The 18035-nt window shown below is 39.6% G+C and overlaps 1 protein-coding gene across 1 annotated transcript; it reads right to left on the bottom strand.

The window, feature by feature from the left end:
• Positions 1 to 709: 709 nt before the first annotated feature.
• Positions 710 to 17244, bottom strand: LOC307263130 (plexin domain-containing protein 1-like). Its single transcript, XM_080044189.1, has 14 exons — positions 17052 to 17244; positions 10454 to 10620; positions 10050 to 10193; positions 4203 to 4272; positions 3949 to 4071; positions 3516 to 3634; positions 3303 to 3405; positions 2884 to 2979; positions 2427 to 2508; positions 2188 to 2248; positions 1957 to 2077; positions 1786 to 1821; positions 1550 to 1707; positions 710 to 1462 (listed from the first exon to the last, which is right to left on the bottom strand). Exons 1-14 carry the CDS (start codon positions 17128 to 17130, stop codon positions 1349 to 1351), a joined length of 1473 nt encoding a protein of 490 aa, XP_079900315.1. The 5' UTR covers positions 17131 to 17244; the 3' UTR covers positions 710 to 1348.
• Between the last annotated feature and the right edge of the window lie 791 nt (positions 17245 to 18035).

Raw genomic sequence — 18035 nt, 5'->3', positions numbered from 1 at the left:
TATGGCACACAAAAAAGTAAAGGAAAGTAATGCATAATTGTATTGAAGAACTACATTTATCTGATGTGGAGACACCTGAATTCATCAAGGAAATAATTTTACTGTAACTCAAACTTAAAAAAGCTCTTCAAGACTAGATTATTTTTTGAGAGTAATCTCTAGCGAACACTTGGCGAATGTTTGTTTATGTTTATACTAACCACGTTAATATTTGTCTCTCAGAGCCAGTGCCCCGTCTAGCTCATTCCCCGAAACGTCAAAATCGTAAATATAAACAGCTATTGGCTCTGAGCCAGGCTTTTTAAAATTGGTTTTAGCTACTTTTTTTCAGCGTGCCGTGCACACAGGACGGACATAAAGCGGAGGGTAGCAGAGGAGTAGATATTGGCAAGTTTTAAATGGTTATAGTGAATATTTCTGTTAAAAATAATGTTAAGCTTAGTTAGGTTCTTGGCCTCTGAAGACCATGGGCCCCCCAAGGGCTGGGCCCTAGAAAGCTTTCCCACTTTCTACCCCTTATGGGCGGCCCTGATTGGAAATAATCCTTGTGGATTCTCGTGCATTTGCAACATATCCGAGGTTCCGAACCCGTCACATCTGTGCGTGCATAGCAAACTCATGCGATCATCTCTAGTGTTGCAGGTTCACTTACCCAGTCATCCTAAATCACATTTATTCACATCTGCCACGTTCACTGCACGTCCTGCTACATGTCCATGTAATACATTTGGTTAGGGGGACATCTGCTGACAGAAGAGTTGTACTGTAGGCCTATAGGCCTATGTAAAAAGTAAACACAATTCAAAATGTTGATGCAGCATTTTGTCAAAATTACACTCCTTTATATGTGTACAGAATAAAATAAAGCTGAATCTAAAAGAGCATATAGGTGTTTGCAGTGTCGAACAATTTTAACATAACAAAAAGGTGGAACTTCACGTCAAAAGCAACAGGAACTGAAACGCAACCAGATTTTTATTTACAAGATGTAAAACAGACTAGTTTATGCATTTCAAGAAGGTTGCGTGGCATGCATTGCACAGTTTTCTGCAGTCCGATTAGATTTTTTAAATAAAAGGATAGGATGCAACCAGCTTTTTTCCGGCAAATTTAAACATTTCATCTGAAATTATTCAAAATCATTAAACAGTCAGCTATAGTATACCCAAACGGTGGCAATAATTTCCCCTTTTTGCAATTGAGTCATGAAAAGCATATTAAAAGCAATCATAAGCGGAATGTCAACGCTGCACTGGCATTGAAACACTTTGACAAATTTCTATTTACATTTGTAAAAAATCAGTTCAATGCAATTATCTTGTTTTCTTCCGAGTCTCCTTCCATCACTTCAACAAGGCCCGGCTTCAACAATGCTGTCTTTTTCATGACCTCCTTCCATTTCTGTGTAACCAGGTTGTTGCTTCTGAAATTTCAAGTTAGGCCAATAGCTCTTCTTGCGTCGCTAAAAAAATCAAGCACAGCAAAATGATGTTGAATGTGAACATGTGTAAGGAACGCTCTATTGGTGTCGCACACATTCAGTTCTCACCTGGATGAGGTAAAGCGGTGATGCAGCAGTAGGATGGTAGTTGATGTAAAGAGCTACAAGTATCAGCGCCAAAAGTAGCACCAGTGCAGCGGCTAAACCGGCTATCACTCCTGTGTTAGCAAACACGTCGCTCTTGGTTGAAGGATCCGTCTTCACATCTTTATCAAAGAGGAAACCCCCTAATTAGGCTACATATCTTTACAAAGCTAAACCAAAAAGTAAAGTTATTAACTCACCATTGCCAGTGTGAAATATGTGACGTTTGGTCTCATCTGAAAGAAGACAGAAAGAAGTCATTTATATACAGTACTTATTTTATGTCCGATTCAATTTATATTCATTCAAAATTGTGCACACAGTATACTGTAGTGTACAATTTACTGACACAGAAAATGGCCGAGCCTCACCGTCACTTCCACAGCCACTTTGTAGAGGAGTCAAAGATGTCACATCCTCAATCTCTGGTGTGATAGAGGAATCAGTGGCGCTGTCACCCCTGGAGTAATCCTCACAGGTTGCATCCTTGCTCTGCCCGGACAAAATGCAATAGATGCATTAGTCTTTATATTAGTCAAAAATGGCAAACAAGGACTTGTTAATTATTGTTTGATTAGTTGATTGTTAGTGTCAAGCAATACCTCGTCTGAACAGGCATAGTCCAGCCACTCTTGTCTGTGTCTATCCATGCCATCTGAGCACCTAAAACACACAGGTTTTCATGTATAAGGGTAAACACGGCACCATATGAAAAATTGGGCCGGTCGGTATGACTGAGTGTGAACGAATTGAACCAGGAAATGTAAAGCGTCTTTGAGTGCCTAGGCAATAAAGCGCTATATAAAACCTATCAATTATTATTAATTAATGTCCTACTCACCTCTGGAGTACATGGCACCAGCTACAACCAGAGGTTTGGTTGGATGAGAGGCAGAGCTTGCAACTGTCATGTTGCAGGCAATCTGAACAGAGACAGAGATGAGAAAGGAAACAAGTTTTATGATCTGATGTTACAGCAGTCTAATATATTCGAGGTTAAAGCTATCTTTTTAACGTAGTTCTATTCAATCGACAGTTCCAAATTGTGATCCGAACACAATTTCATTTTTGTAATGGTCAATTTCTACTCTATTATGCTATTATTCTATATTCAGTTTATTGGCTTAATATCACATCAATACAACTTGTTGAAGTAGGGTCCACACAATGTCCCTTTTGGTTGTAATGTTGGAATATCTAATTACAACCTCTGGAATTTCCTGCTTGTTCTCTGTATCCTGGAAAAGTAATGTGTATGGAATGGACAGGGGATGTGAATGACAGATTAGATCACTTACTAGGCAATGCAGTGAACTCAACAGCAGAGTAGTTGGTGATCTTTCTGGTGTCTACCTCGACACGATGGTATTCGTAAATTGTCCGCTGTTCAGCCCCTGTGTTTGAGAAAGGTTACAGCGAGACACGGCAGGCAACTACATAATTTTTCAAGCACTGGTCGATTATAAGATCTTTGTCGATTTTGCTACCATAACATTACGTTCTGTTTGCGTCTGTCTGTTTCTCCTATGCAACCATCTTTAACGCACATTATCTCAACATTATTTTTTTATTTTTCAATACTCGTAATCAACTGGCAAAGTTTCATAATGATATATAAGTAAACACTTTTCTCCATATTCATCTGCTGTGACTCTCCTTAAATATCACAGGACTCTCTGTTGATTGATAATGTCTTTTGGTAAACATCACTACGGACCTGGGGCTTGAGGAGAAGCCGGTGACGTCACCATGAAGGCGTCAGACAAACCGGCCTTAACTGGATGCTCGGCTGAACTCATCACATCCACTGACAGAGGGATCTGATGAACAAATACAAAGAGGAATCACATATACAGTAAGTGCAGTTGTAATACGGGGAATATATTTTGGAAGGCCAATAAAGAAAGCACAAAGCAGAAGTGTGACTCACATCACGGTAGCTGAACGTGATGGTTCCTGTTTTGTGAAGTGCAGCCTGAAATGTAAAGCCTCCTTGTGACTCTTTTCCAGAGAGTTTGACACGTTCCCACTGGACCACAAACACCTCACCTAAAGACAGTGGAGGACAAGACAACACGTCAGACAATCTGAAAGGAATAGTTCAAACATTTAGAATTTGTAGCTGTTCGCCTCGCTCTCCAGCTCAAAACAGCAGACAGAAACTGTCTCCTTGACTACCAGTGGTTGAGCTTAGCTAACCTGGATGAGCCACCTTTGCCCGTTTAATTTCTTCATCAAAAATGCACAGTTACAGGAATGGTTTCTTTTGCCTTTTCTTGAGCCGGGGAGTGAGGCAAGAAAGTAAATAAGTTGAACTATTCCTTTAAAACAAGGACAGATTCAAACCTCGAGTGGTATCTTACCATTATCCAGGTATTGCACGGTGGATTCTTTGGAGTAGCCGGGGTCAAAGTTAGCCATTAAAGGGGCGATGTACTGCGTTGCCGTCAGCATACGGTGAGTGACGTCTCCAGTGAAGATAAATCCTACAAAAAAAATCCCAGATAGAAAAAATATGTAAGGCTTGAGTTTGCCTTGGAAAAGAAAATACTCTTCTCTGCTCTGAACATATGCAGGAAAAGGTCACTTGAACATATGTTATAAAATCCAACTGTACCTCCTGTTGCTATGGTAATCTGCCTCAGGCAATGTCCATAGAAAGGGAAGTCAAACGACAGGGCGACTCTCTGCAAAGAGAGAGAGAATTAGATATTTCAATATGGATGCATGTGTCAATTTAAAGCTAATCAAATCACAGACACAGCCTTTTGTTTTTCTAGGTTGTGTCTTTAGTAGATATTCTGCGGTGCAAAGCATTCTCTATATCAACTGGGAAAAACTATGTTTTGTTAAATTTTTCTCACTGAAAGTACATTTTTATGTATCACTCGGTACTGCCACAACCTGTACCCTCAGACTTTAAAGTTATACTATAATTTTTAGTCAAATCCTGTTTATGTTACCTTTAATGGTAGACAGTGTTCAGCAATACTCGTGTACTGTATTAACATTCTGTCATCTTTTATCGATATATAGTTTGATTGACTTAACTTGTTTGCCTACAAGTGAAGGATTCACAGGAAACAATGGCGCAAGTACAAGCGCATTAGTTTAATTCAGTGGTTCTCAATTATTTTCTGTCATGCCCCCCCTAGGGGACAGAAATGTTTTTGCACCCCCCCCCCCCTAAATTGAAATACTATTGAGAACCTGCTAATATTTATTTATTTATCTGTACAAAACCACTGTATGAGTTTCTGGCACGAGCATTCTGCATACAATCACCTTATTATCAAATTAGATAACAAAAATTAGCTGAGATAACTTCTGCAGCAAAAAAAATCAAAGTTCAGTTTATTAGCTCAATTTGTAGCATTTAAACAAAACTACTCAGTCTGTGTGAATCTCAGGACAGAGAAACAAGAGCAAATGATTCACTGAGGTTTGCATTTCATTCAAAACATTTTTAAACTCTAAACATAGTTAAGGTGGTGTTTTTTATTATTATAGGCCAATAGGCCCTCTGTGATGCGATAACCAATAATTTATCAATGTTATTGTTAGTCTACTAAATTGCTTGATTTATTTTTTAATAGCCTACAGAGACACTTGGAGACACATGTGGACATTTATTTACTGCAAATCACGGCCTTTCTCGCGGATACGACCATACACAAGCACACATCGCGCTTGCTAGCACTTGAAGAATTTTTTTTTTTTTTTGGTCAATTGGAAATCAAGGCAGCACGCGCCCACCCTGCGCGCCCCACCATTTGAGTAGCACTGGTTTAATTAATGTTATCACATTTCCTTTCATTTAAATACAGCATGGTTATTGAGTTTTTTCCATAATCGAGGGGGCACCCGGATTTGAACCGGGGGCCTCTTGATCTGCAGTCAAATGCTCTACCACTGAGCTATACCCCCACACATGAGACTCCATTTGTGTACGTGACAATGCCTGTGTTGGCTTTTACAAGCAGATAATCCGTGATAAATGTTTCTCTATAGCTAGCAGTCTGATGTCACTACTTTGCACTGATCTAGCCAGAACACAGACACAAGTTTGCTCACTGAGAGCGGGTCACTGAGGTCACTTAAAGGTCCCATATTATGCTAAATGCACTTTTTAAATGTGTTCCAACATATCCATGCGTCCACGGTGTGCCTAGAGACTGCCAAAATATTACAGAAAATAACAATCTCTCCTTTTCTCACTCTCCCCTTTTCTGAAACCCCCACCCCTCCCCCCAAAAACACTCCAGTCAGAATTATCCCCTTTTCTGACCTCACAAACCGTAAAGCCAGAAGCTTCCACTGTGCAGCCCACACCCCTATTTCTTATTGGTCCACGGCCCTGACAGACAGAGGGCGAGGCGTATCTGGCTTCGCTTCCGGACAGGGGGCGGGGGGAGCTCAAAGATTGTATATTTACGAGGGGACCTGCAACTCTTTTTTAAAAAATAGGCCATTGTGAGATTAGCTGAACATCAGCATAGTACAATAAATTATCTGAAAGTTTTTTTCAGCAAACAATTAAAGAAAAACGTATTAGGGACCACTAAGACCATATAATATGGTGTATAATAGAACCGAAAAGTGTATAATATGGGAGCTTTAAACAAAACATATGTTCTGCTAAATAGCTGAGATCCACAGCAACATGAATCATTCTCAGAATCCACACTATCAGTCAAAATCAATTGTGCAAGTGGGAAAACTGACCTTCCAGAAACCAATGATAAAATGATTACCCTCGAGTGCAGTTTTAGCTTTATCGTGTCTTGTGATTTCCCAAACTGGAAACATTTTTATTTTTGTCTTCACCCATTTATAATCTGATGTAAGAACGGTCTTCTCTAACTCAGTAACCAGGGCTGGATCTTAAGTCCTCAGTTTCCACAGGGGAACTCATTTTTCTATGCCTGCTTCACCACATATTTCCATATTAACTTAAATGGAGCTATGTGTATTACACAGGTACCAGGTGTTGGACAATAGAGGTCAAGTCTTGGCAGGTGCTGACAGCTTCTGGCGGGTCAGTCGCTCTTGGCATGTAGCAACATTTCCATGGCCTTTAGCTCCCCGAGCCGTTTATTCATGTTTCAGAGTGATATCCATCCTGGCACACTCTGACACAAAATGTTCGGGCAGGATTTAAGGATTTTTTCCCTGATAAATGCAGAATCAGTTGCTGTTTGCTGTTTACTTGCATCTGGTGAACTGGTACGCTTTAGCATTCAATTTTACCATAGACATAAAAAGGTGGATGGATGATTTTAGAAAGTATGTGAAAATGTTACACTATTATAGACATATTTAAACATTTTAAAATGTAAGAATTTTAGAATGGGACCATAAATGACCATAGGGCAAACACGTGCAAAGAAAAAAGCTACATACTATCATACATTTGAAGCCTAATCTTTATATTCCTACCTCCGAGCTATGTGACAAGAAGCCTATTTTATTGATGAAAGTATGAATTCTGGCTTGTCTGGCTGGCAAATATCAGATACTGCCTGATTGTAATGGCAGTAATTCCCATGAAAGGAAACATTGTCATGCTGCCATATGAGCACAGAGAGATTATCTTGCTTCGTTGACTTGAATTTGTTCATGCTTTCAGGATTTTCAAAAGTAGGGGGCACCCTAGAAGTAAGGACTTGTGGATCTGTAGTCAAAAGCTCTACCATTGAACAGACTAATGTACGTTTATGGTGACCACATGGATAAAATATTGAATGAATGTTAATAAAATAAAAATGTATGCATGCATTCATGTATCAGATTGAGTTTTCATTTTTAAAGAGCTATAACCCTCAGACATGTACATTGTCTGTTTCATTGATGAGTTGGTAAATTATCATATGAATTAGGGATTTCAGCCTTCTCTCTTTTGGTAAATATCAGGAAGTATATAATATACTGTAGTTGCCACAGCGCTGCATTTTGGGATAGTGTGTCTTACCAAGAAGAAAGACACAAGGATCTTTTGTGAGCAGATGAATTTCATTCATATTTCAATGTCATCAAACACAGAGGGCACCCAGATTTGAACTAGGGACCTCTTGATCTGCAGTCAAACGCTCTACCACTGAGCTATACCCCCTACAAAGAACAAACAATTACTTCTACTTTTTTAATCTTTACAGAAATCATGTCTTGATCAGTAGTCAAATGTTCTACCCTACTTATCGATAATCTGGTAAATGCCCACATGGTGAAAAATGTTGAAGACATAAAATATGCCTGTGTACAGTCATATGTTAACTGCTGCCTCAGCTTGAATTGTATTGTCACGTTACTAAATTCATAGAGAAGGATTGGAAACAAGCAGCACTGGTTTGTACGGCCCTTTCCTGTTTTCAGAAGAAGGGGAGACTAGATTCAAACTGAGACTTCTTCACCTGCAGTCAAATGCTCTACCACTGAGCTATATCTCGCCCAAAGGTTCATCCTTCTTATTTATCCACTCATCTTTGAGACTGTAAATCAGTTTCCAGTACCACTCAACTAAATATGTAGTACATGTTATTGATTATCTGGTATTAATTGACATATGAATTATGAATTTCAGATCCAGATGCTTGGGTAGAAAGGGATTTCTTTGCCTCAGTAATTTGTGTCATCCATGGCTAACTTTCTTCAAACACCCAGATTTGAACTGGGGACCTCTTGATCTGCAAATGCTGTACCACTGATCTATACCCCTTACAACAGGCAACTGCTACTGCTTTAGGATGGTCTACTAAATTACCACAAGACTAAAATGTCAAACATAAGAGTATCCAAAGTTTATATGGTTACTTCGGTTTGACAATGTTTACAGCAGCATGAAGAGGAAGATTCAGCACTATATGTATCACAGGACACAGTTTTACAACAGTCATAAGGGCTTAACATTCTGCATGGTTGATTCAGGGGGAACCCATACTTCAACTGTGGACTTACAAGCTCTACCATTGAGCTACACCCCCTATAACAGACCAATGTACGTTAATAGTCACCGCATGGATCAAATACTGAATCAATGTTAAAATGTTGAACACAAAAACATGCATTTATGTATCAGTTTGAGTTTTCCTTTTTAAATAGCTATAACCCTTAGACATGCACATTGGCCGTCTCATTGATGAGTTGGTAAAATATCAAATAAATTGTTGATTTCAGCTTTATCTCTTTTGACACATAACAGTAAGTGCTTGACTGTAGTTGGTGGAGCGCTGCGTTTTGGTACAGTGTATCTTACCAAGAAGATAGAAAGGATGATCTTCTGCATTAGAACAGAGGGATTTCATTCACCATTTGGCTTAAACTGTATCTAAATTTAATGAAACACAGGAGGCAGCCAGATTTTAACTGAGGATATCTTGATCTGCAGCCAAATGCTCTACCACTGATCTATCTGCTTATTTATGGTCTGGTAAATGCCCACATGGTTTACGTGTTGAAGACATAAAATATGCATAAGGTTTACTGATGCTTCAGATTGATTTGTCACTATGCTTAATGGATGGAATGCAATCGGTAATGAGCTATACATAATACTAGTTTAAACCATTCTTCCTTGTTTTCAGAAGAAGGGGGCACCCAGATTTGAACTGGGGACCTCTTGATCTGCAGTCAAATGCTCCACCACTGAGCTATACCCCCTATGACAAGAGCCTACCACTGATATTGATCATATCGTAAATGCCCACATGGCTAAATATGTTGAAGACATAAAATGTGCATACAGTCATTGGTTAACTGATGCTTCACATTGATTTGTCACTTCGTATTGATCCATCTGTCTATGCGCTTGTAAATGATCATTCACAGCTTCCATTTTGAGCTATAAATGGAGTATATTCACCATTTTATTGATGACCTGGTGCAAATGGCCATATGAATTTTGGCTTCAGATGTGTCTCCCTTGACAAATATCAATTACTGCCTGACTGTTGTCAGTGTTGCATTTTATCGCACGTTCTAACCAAGAAGATAGTAGAGATGATTCTGCAACCAATTCAAGTGCTCTCTACAAACCCACAACCAAACAAATGGTCATGTCTTGTTAATTAATATGACAATTACTATATGCATGCATTCATTCATGTGTTGAATAATGGTTCAAATTTAATTCACACCTTTAAATTAAGGCATTTCTCCTTTAAAAAAAATAATAATAACAAACCGCTAACATGCCTGTTGTGTTGCTCTTAAGCATACTTTCTCACCAAGAACATATAAATTAAACATTTTGCAATCAGAACAGCACGTTTGACTAGTGTTGTGTCTGCAGGGAAATTATTTGTGGATTTAAATATTGGCCACTTTGTTGTTTTTACGTGCAGGCATGTTGGTATGGCAAACCTAGAATGATTTAAAAATTAGGGGATTGCAAGATTTGATCCAGGGAACACTTACTCCGTTGTCAAGAAAGAAAAAAAATTATGTATTTTTAGTATGTGGGACTCACCACGGCCTGCTTGTATGAATTTGACAGAATGCCATGGACCCTGACTTGGCCATGCCGCACGTCGCTCATGTCTACCCATAATTCCTGTGTGCGCGGGTCTTCTGGGCCAAAGCTACGCCATGTGTAGTACTTGCCAGAGCCCTCCTTCCAGACAGAAAAACACAAGAGAGGATCAAGGGTCATGATGGAGTGACTGTGTCCACAATGTGTGTATACATGCATGCATCAAGACTTCCCTAATGTTTAAATCATATACTGTATTTCTCCAAGTGAGTGAATTCTACTTTCCAAAAGAGGGCAGTGTTTAACTCCAACTAAAACAAATAGAACATGTTAAAAGCCAAAAACGTAATGAATGCCACAAGCCGTTACAGTCAAAAGAAACATTGTGGTGCAGTGCTCACCACTACACGTGTCATGTTGTCTGGCAGGGTGTCGATGGTTAGTCCTCCACCCAGGACCGCCCTGCTAATCGCAGCCTGGCCTGAAGATGACCTCTGGGCTCCGCGAGGACCACTGTCACCTCCATTGGATTCTCCGTTATGCTGTGATTTCGGACTCAACCAAGTGTCTGTCAGATATAGTAAATATCAGGTTAGTATGTTAAACTGGTCATGATGGAATGTGGTTTTACAACAGCTTGCCTCGTACTTCAACTGATGCAATTTAAACAATAAACCCACTGATTTACACACACTGGGAAACATTTCAGATGCCAATTGAATTCAGTCTCCCATTAGGAAAAATATTTATAGTTATGGATCAGTGCTCAGCCAAATGAGAAATGACCATGTGCCTGTTTGGGTTGAAACCATTGTTGAATGAAGACAGAAACAATACAGATTACATTAAGTGAATGTCAAACTCTAAAACCGTAACAAATAATCTGAATCCAATTTGGTCAGCAAACAATTTTGTTTAATAGTTTTGTGTGTTTTCATTGATGGCTTGATTTTTCTTTCAAAACCACATATTTCTCATTGTAGTTTATCTTAGCTCCACACTGTGATTTTTTTATTGGGTGTTGAAATTGCGTGTCCAATTTTGGTGTGGATCTTTGGACATCTTGGCCACTGATATAGGCTAACTGTAAAATTGGAGATGAACAGGGAAAATGTCTTGACAGAGCTCCCAAAAGTAATTTCTGTTAATGGTACAAGCACAGGCATTGTAGGCTTGGAAAGCGTTTTAAGGCCTTTTTTGTATGGTATTGATTGCAAAAATGTTTATCCAAAGAAGTGATCACTAGGTCAGTCTAGTCAGCTGGTTGATGGATAATTAATCAAATCAATGTTTAATTGTTTAATATGTAGGCTATTTTCTGTGTTGATTTGGGACAGCTAAGTATGCTAATGTGAGCTGTAACAATATTAATTAAATATATTCATTACATGAGAAAACATGATTCTGCTGAAGGCTACTCTGTCGCACTCAAATGCAAAAAACAAGATTTTAAAACAGTGTTCAGAGTTTACACAGTGTAAAGAAAAATCCATATCATACTTCCTCTATTTTCATAGGATAGTTGATACAAAATGTGCTTATAAAACATTCAGGACTTCCTAATGAGGCACAACATAAATGTGGGAATATGCCTACATTTTAATGGGGCACGACATCAATGTGGCCTACATCTTTTCTAAGGTTTTAGGCTACAAAAAAAGCACACATTAAATGGGGGTGCTTTTATAGTTGAGATAATGAACAACATTCAGACCTGAGGAAAATACGACTCTTTAATCTCTGGTTGCCAAGTTATCATTAATTTAAACTTTTTTAAAGGGATGTATTGTCCCATCTGTAAGTATATGGAAGTATTACGGTGATCACGTCTTTTTTAGGCCCTTTACGGCACACGAGAGTGACGTCACGGGTACACTATATAAACCCCCAGACAGCGCCGATCATTCGCGGGGTGTTTGATCTAACCCTAAATCTGGGCCGCCTCCTGTACTTATCGTTTGCTGTTTTTTTTCTTCCTGGCTTTCAGCAGATTACAGGAGGTGTTTGAACGTGACGCTGGGAACCTTAGGAAACAAAAAAGCCAAGATATCACCCCGTTATGTTCAGTTTCCGGCTGGAAAATCTGGTTTAACCCGCCGTGGTCAGCTCGGCTGCCGCGAAGAGTTTGGTCTCTGCTGCTCCGGTGTCTTCTTGTCGGGAATATTTCCAACTGAACAGAGTAAAACTGAGCAGGGCGACTCTACCTGAGCTCAATGTGCTCCGGTTAGCAAGCCCACGCTCAAACACCTCTTAAAATCTACATTGACCCGTGTCAATGTTCAGTTTCTGTGTTTTTACCTTACCTTGTTGCTCCCCAACTCGTGCTAATATTAGCAGGCAGCAACGACCCCGCCTACCCACAGGTCCATGTGCCCACCGGGTATGCTTTTTAAATTGCACTAGCGCTTCACTTAGGTAGCCTACTACATGTGCACGAGCCAATGGGAAGAAATTGGGACAGGGTTGTAATATCTCCATACACGTATTTAGAGCTATAGCATGAGCACAGTTTCTATTCGATACCTGTAAGTAGAAGTTTGGGAGCATTTAACATGGAAAGAAACGTTGAGTAGGCCTAATATTCCCTCCTGTGTCTGTCAGCTCTTTTACACACCTGATTCAAAGAAATTGTAATGACATCCTGCAGTCACATGCCATGTATAATGGTGTGGCTCCATGTCCATAAATAATCTCAGGTTATTTTAATGTAGAAACACTTTTTTTCATGGGAAATTGCTGAGACACATTTTGCCAGGCGTTTTTTTATGAGTAGCCTAAATTGTGTGGGTGCACATTCAATTAAATGTTCTGATAATAAAACTGGATTTTGAGTCGTGAACTTTAAATAACTCACTAGGGGAGCAGGGTGTAGCACACAAGGGAGTGTGAAAAATATGGTATGGCAAGTTAACTCCACTTCCAGCCACACCCACATTATAATGTGGCTCCTGTTTTCAGTCTAAAAATGGACATATGCTTATTTTTCAGGTGCTCGACAAGACTGACCCACGATCTGAAAAAGGGAGTTAAAGAAAACTGTTTAAATGCAGACATGTTTTACATGTGTTCAAGCCTTAAAATACAACAACTACCTCCTACTTTTACTAGCCCGTGTTAATGAGAAAATTAACAGACTAGAACTTAATCTTTCCTCTTTGCAGTTCTGCAGATGTTCATTGTTTAAAAGAAACCAGTTAAAACAGGGAGCCTCGGCCTTGTCTCAAAACCAACCCACATGCAAACACATTGAAGAGTATTTAATCTGGTTTATTTAGCTTCTAAACCGACTCTTAGTGCAGCTCCTGGTACACCAGGGAAATGCTAGTTGATGTTGGTTTGATGCCTGCATTTCTGTCCCCGGTAGGCTATGTGTGGGAGGGGAACACAGGCATGTTGGTTGGTCCCTCAGCTATGTCCTGTGCCAAACCCCCAGAGTTCAGACTGTGTGGGACATTGACTGGTGAGGCCTGCTTTAAACATCCCTCTGCACTCACCCAATATTGTTAATGTCTTCCTCAGCCATTGAACACTACAATGCGTTATGCAACAAGATGCAGAAGTGACAAGCCAAATGTCTTGACCTCATAGGGAGATAATTGTATTCATTGATGAGCATTCCTTTCGCCTCTTTGATCCATCTCAATGGTGCGTCATTGCATCCGTGGCAGCTCATTTATTAAAACCTAGACGTGATTGTTGAGCGCTGGGCCCGCCCTCTTATGGCATCTATGAGGTAAGAGCAGGAACGATGAGGTCTGCAGTGTAGCAGATAAACATATTCTGGTTCACTTAAGCTGGGAGGGGCGCAGACGTGGAATACTTGTGTGAAGTTGCGGCCTATAGTATCTACTCAGGTTATTGGTCACAGCCGGTAGTATTGAATTCACTGGCAGAAAACCAAAACAGTGAGATGGGAGTTGTATTGTCCAGGAGGAAACTGACACAAACTCACTGTCAGCTCTGCTCAACCCATTTCCATATGAGTTATTACAGGATTGCACAAACCCTAGTCTGAACTCTGCTCCCACTGAACAGTATCTTACCTAACCCTAACTACAATACAAAGTAGTACATTGAATATAATGACTTTTTCAAATAATATTTTTAAAACTCACATTTTCATTTGACTATTGAAGGATTGATAATCTTACCGTTTACATTTTCTTACATAAGTCGTGATCGATTTTCTCAGTAGAAATACCGGTCAATGTAAAACAAAAACAACAATGATATCTTTAATTTAAGAGTGGAACATTTTAAACCTTTAGTACGTCTCTAAAATACATATTGATAATGCCAATAATAACCCTGCAACTGGCCTCCTGATTCCATGGGTATTTGTATAGAAACATTTCCCCCCTTATTCGTCTATTTGTAGACTCTTCTGAATTGAAGTAAGATTTAGATTTAGATTTTAGATTGATTTGAACACTGATTTGATATTTAGGTGTTTAGAGGTTTTCATGCAAAACACAAGTAATTGTTAACAGCTGCACAGTTTGGGTATGGTCCATCCAATGCACATTGATTTGATCATACTTGTTTCTGTCTTTTCATAAATTCTTGTGTATTTGATTAAGTACACCGCAAAAAAGACAAAACACATGGGAGACGATTGCAACAGTTTACTTAAGTGAGGAAGTGATATCAAGATGGACCATGATTTTTTGGGTAAATTTGCCCTTTTTTTACAGCAGAAGAACAGGGTACGAGAGATTATGCATAATGGACTCCCTCGCTGTTCACTTGGAACACCAACAGCAAAGCCTGGTGATGAGTCAGAAAGTGAGTAAAAAGTTGTTTGGTTTAAACTCTCGTTGGTCAAGAACACAGATGAGGTTTTGTTTTGTGCAATTCAATATAAGCCTGTTACAGCTTTTTATTTTGTAAGTACTGAGACCGTGAGAACAGCACTGAAACAAAGGATGACTACAGTATGAAACAAAACCCTTGAGGTAAAAAATGATCTGCTTTTTTAAAATGGCATAGAGAGAGGACAGATGTTTTGGACAGCAGTCTGACCTCTGCCCATTCCTTTAGAAGCTACCAAACCACGACACTTTTCGGTGAGCGGTCAGCCCCAGAGCGCTCTGGGAGAACACGCCCTTCCTGAGCAGCGGCTGGAAGGGTTGGCACAGACTCCTCAACATCACCCACAATAAACATGTATAGTTCATTTTGGAGGCGTGCGGATGAATTGCAAATGTGCAATCCTTCAGTTCCCTTTCACGGAATACTTTTCATTCCAATAATCTAGCCATTTTTTTATTTTTTTGAGAAATGTGCATATTTAATTGAACTCCCCAACCTCCATTAATCTTCAGAAACTGATATTGTGGTACATCCCTTTGTATGTACTTTGGCCGGTAAATTATGTGAAATTACAGAGTTATTAATTGAATTCTTTGAGACAAGCCTCCTTTTATAGATTACACCCAGGGATCATAAAAATGACAAAGGGAATAACTTATAACATCCCTAAGAGGGTGCAACAAAGTAACATTTCACAATAGAACTAAAAACAAGAGACACATTGGTCATGCATTGTTTGGAGAACATGATTACTTCACTCTTATTCTGTTATGGTGAAAGCAAATCCCTGCATGGAAGAGGTAAAATGTTATTTTTTCACTTTTTACTGTCCGATAACAGAAATGGATGAGGGAGACGGACTCCGAGGCCAAGGCCATTTTTCCTATACAAATGTTGTTCCAGATAACACCATGATACAAGGAACAAATTGCTCAGCTGTTGACGGATGACTGTCTTCGTTCTTGCCTTTTTAGATTTCCTAAAACACAAAATGCTTGGCTATCGCAGGTCCAATAGCATATGCCTTTTATAAAATAAGAGTCAATCTGGGATCTTCAGACCATAACATCCTATCTATGATCCAACTCACAAAACAGTCTTTTTCAATTTGTTTCTCATTTTTCCAGTCCATGCGTACAGCTCCAGCATGTCTGGATCGGCTGCGGAGCTATTTGTTAAGCAAACTCCTCAGCAGGACAAGAGACAAGAGGCTAAACACTGAGGTCATTGCTGGGTACACTATTCACTTTTGGCTTGGGGCTCTTGTGTTTTCACAGTCTGGGTCGGACCCTGTATATGGCTCTCTCAGGACCACAGTAATTTTTTTTCAAAGAACGGAGCAGTATATAATGTTGAATGACGAGGCAGATAAGAGCAAATTAGGTACAGGAAACGTGCGATTGGTCATTACCGACAGCTGACCCCTTATGTTGAAAACATAAACCAAAACTTGTCTGAACTCATGAAGAATACTCGTGGATTGACACTGTTATGCTGTTTAAAATTGAATTTAGGGCAACATTTGTTACTAGAGGGAAATTGTGTGGAGTTAAATTCCTCAAAATAAATAAATGAATATGAACATCCTAAAAGGTCCCTCTGCAGCCTTAACACTCTACAGTGTTCTGCCACAGTCTAGCAGGGAGGCAAGGAGAAAAACAAAGTCTATGTACAATTTTATACTTGACGCAGGCTGTTTGTGGGTTGTTGTTTAGGCTCAGTCGCATATTTGTGGAAAGGGGATATTTTTATTGTACGCTTTTTTGTTAACTAGGTCATTCACTTTTGTGCGTAAAGTGAAAAGGGCACGGCATGCCCATTAAGTGCTCTATAAAGACTCCTGCTGAAGTTCCGTGGTTTATACAGTGAGTTAAAATGGCAACAGTGGCAAACACAGTATCAATATAAAACATAATAAATCAGAATAACTATGTATTCTCTTTAGCTCAAGAACAAATGAATGTGGCACTGGCACCAACTTTAAAAAAAAGCATTTGCTGCCAGAGTTTAATGGCACAGGCTTCAAAACAAAACACGATAGCTGAACATGATCAGTAGTTCAAAAGTGAAGATGCTGCAAGGACAGACTTGCTACTTCTGAAAGCTTAAGCACTTATTTGGCCATTAGAACACAGGTGGAAAGCTTAAAGCAGTGATGATGATGGAGGGTAAATACACAGTGCTCACCTGTTTGCTGTTGAGCCCAAACTCTTGCCAGTTCTGTTTGGGAGAGACAGAGGAGCAGCATCACCGAAACGAAACACATGCTGGACAGAAGAAAAGAACAAAAATACACAAAAAAAAACAACAGCCTCGTCTCGGCTCCCTCTTCTCTCCCTCCTCTTCTTCTCTTTGCAAAAAATAACACTTTTCTCGGAATCCCTCTTCCACCCGTCACTCCTCTTTCTCTCCCTCTCTCCACACGCCACCCTGTTTCTAACTACTCTCTCTCTCTCCTCCTCAGTGCTGTTCGTCCATTGCCATGGTGATTGCGTAGAAACAAGCATCCACGGATGGGGTTTTGAGAAAGTATATTATCTGTTCACTTTGAGCACATGGATACATTAATATCAGGTTTTCATGCTTTTATTTTATAATTTTTTTTAACTGTTTTCCTTATTTTGGTATTTAAGGAGCTGACCTCGCTCCAGTCAGTCCACTGTACTTTCGCCGTTATGGCGCCTCCCTGTGTCCAAACCAGAAATAGCTTACGACATTTGGGATTAGACGGTGATCATATTGCTGATAATGCCAGGCCTGAAATAATTTGTATTTATGATATATATTGCATGTCAAGTCTGTTTCTGGCTCTTCTAAACACCATGTCTCTCTTGTAACAACAGAATCCATTTGTGGCCCTAGAATAATAAAGAATAGTCTCTTTATAGCGGTTTAATTTCCAGCGGTTATGTAAAAAAAAAGAAAAAGTTTTTAGAACAAGCTTTACAAGCACTGTGGTTGACTCCATCACCTCCCAGCGCCAGCCCCTTTCATCACGTCTATCTTACATGAGAGCGAACAAGAAAAACCCCTTGGCAAAAGAAAATGGCAACAGAGCGTTTATTGGATTCACAGCTGGAAAGGCAATCGGCACCATGTCCCATAAATGCAGCGCGCAATATGTGGAGTTTCACACAGAGAGCCCTGGCTGACTTTTAACAAACAAATAAG

Source organism: Ammodytes marinus (assembly GCF_949987685.1).
Source record: "Ammodytes marinus genome assembly, chromosome: 16".
Classification (NCBI taxonomy): domain Eukaryota; kingdom Metazoa; phylum Chordata; class Actinopteri; order Uranoscopiformes; family Ammodytidae; genus Ammodytes; species Ammodytes marinus.
The sequence above is the reverse complement of the archived record's forward strand: the minus strand, read 5'-3'. Positions and strand labels throughout refer to the sequence as shown.

What these genes read in the sequence shown, in the direction of transcription:
- LOC307263130 (XM_080044189.1), bottom strand. Translation starts at nt 17,130, where the DNA reads ATGTGTTTCGTTTCGGTGATGCTGCTCCTCTGTCTCTCCCAAACAGAA. An exon ending in TTGGGCTCAACAGCAAACAG is followed by an intron (nt 10,621 to 17,051) that starts GTGAGCACTGTG and finishes TATATCTGACAG; the next exon opens with ACACTTGGTTGAGTCCGAAA. An exon ending in ACAACATGACACGTGTAGTG is followed by an intron (nt 10,194 to 10,453) that starts GTGAGCACTGCA and finishes TCTGTCTGGAAG; the next exon opens with GAGGGCTCTGGCAAGTACTA.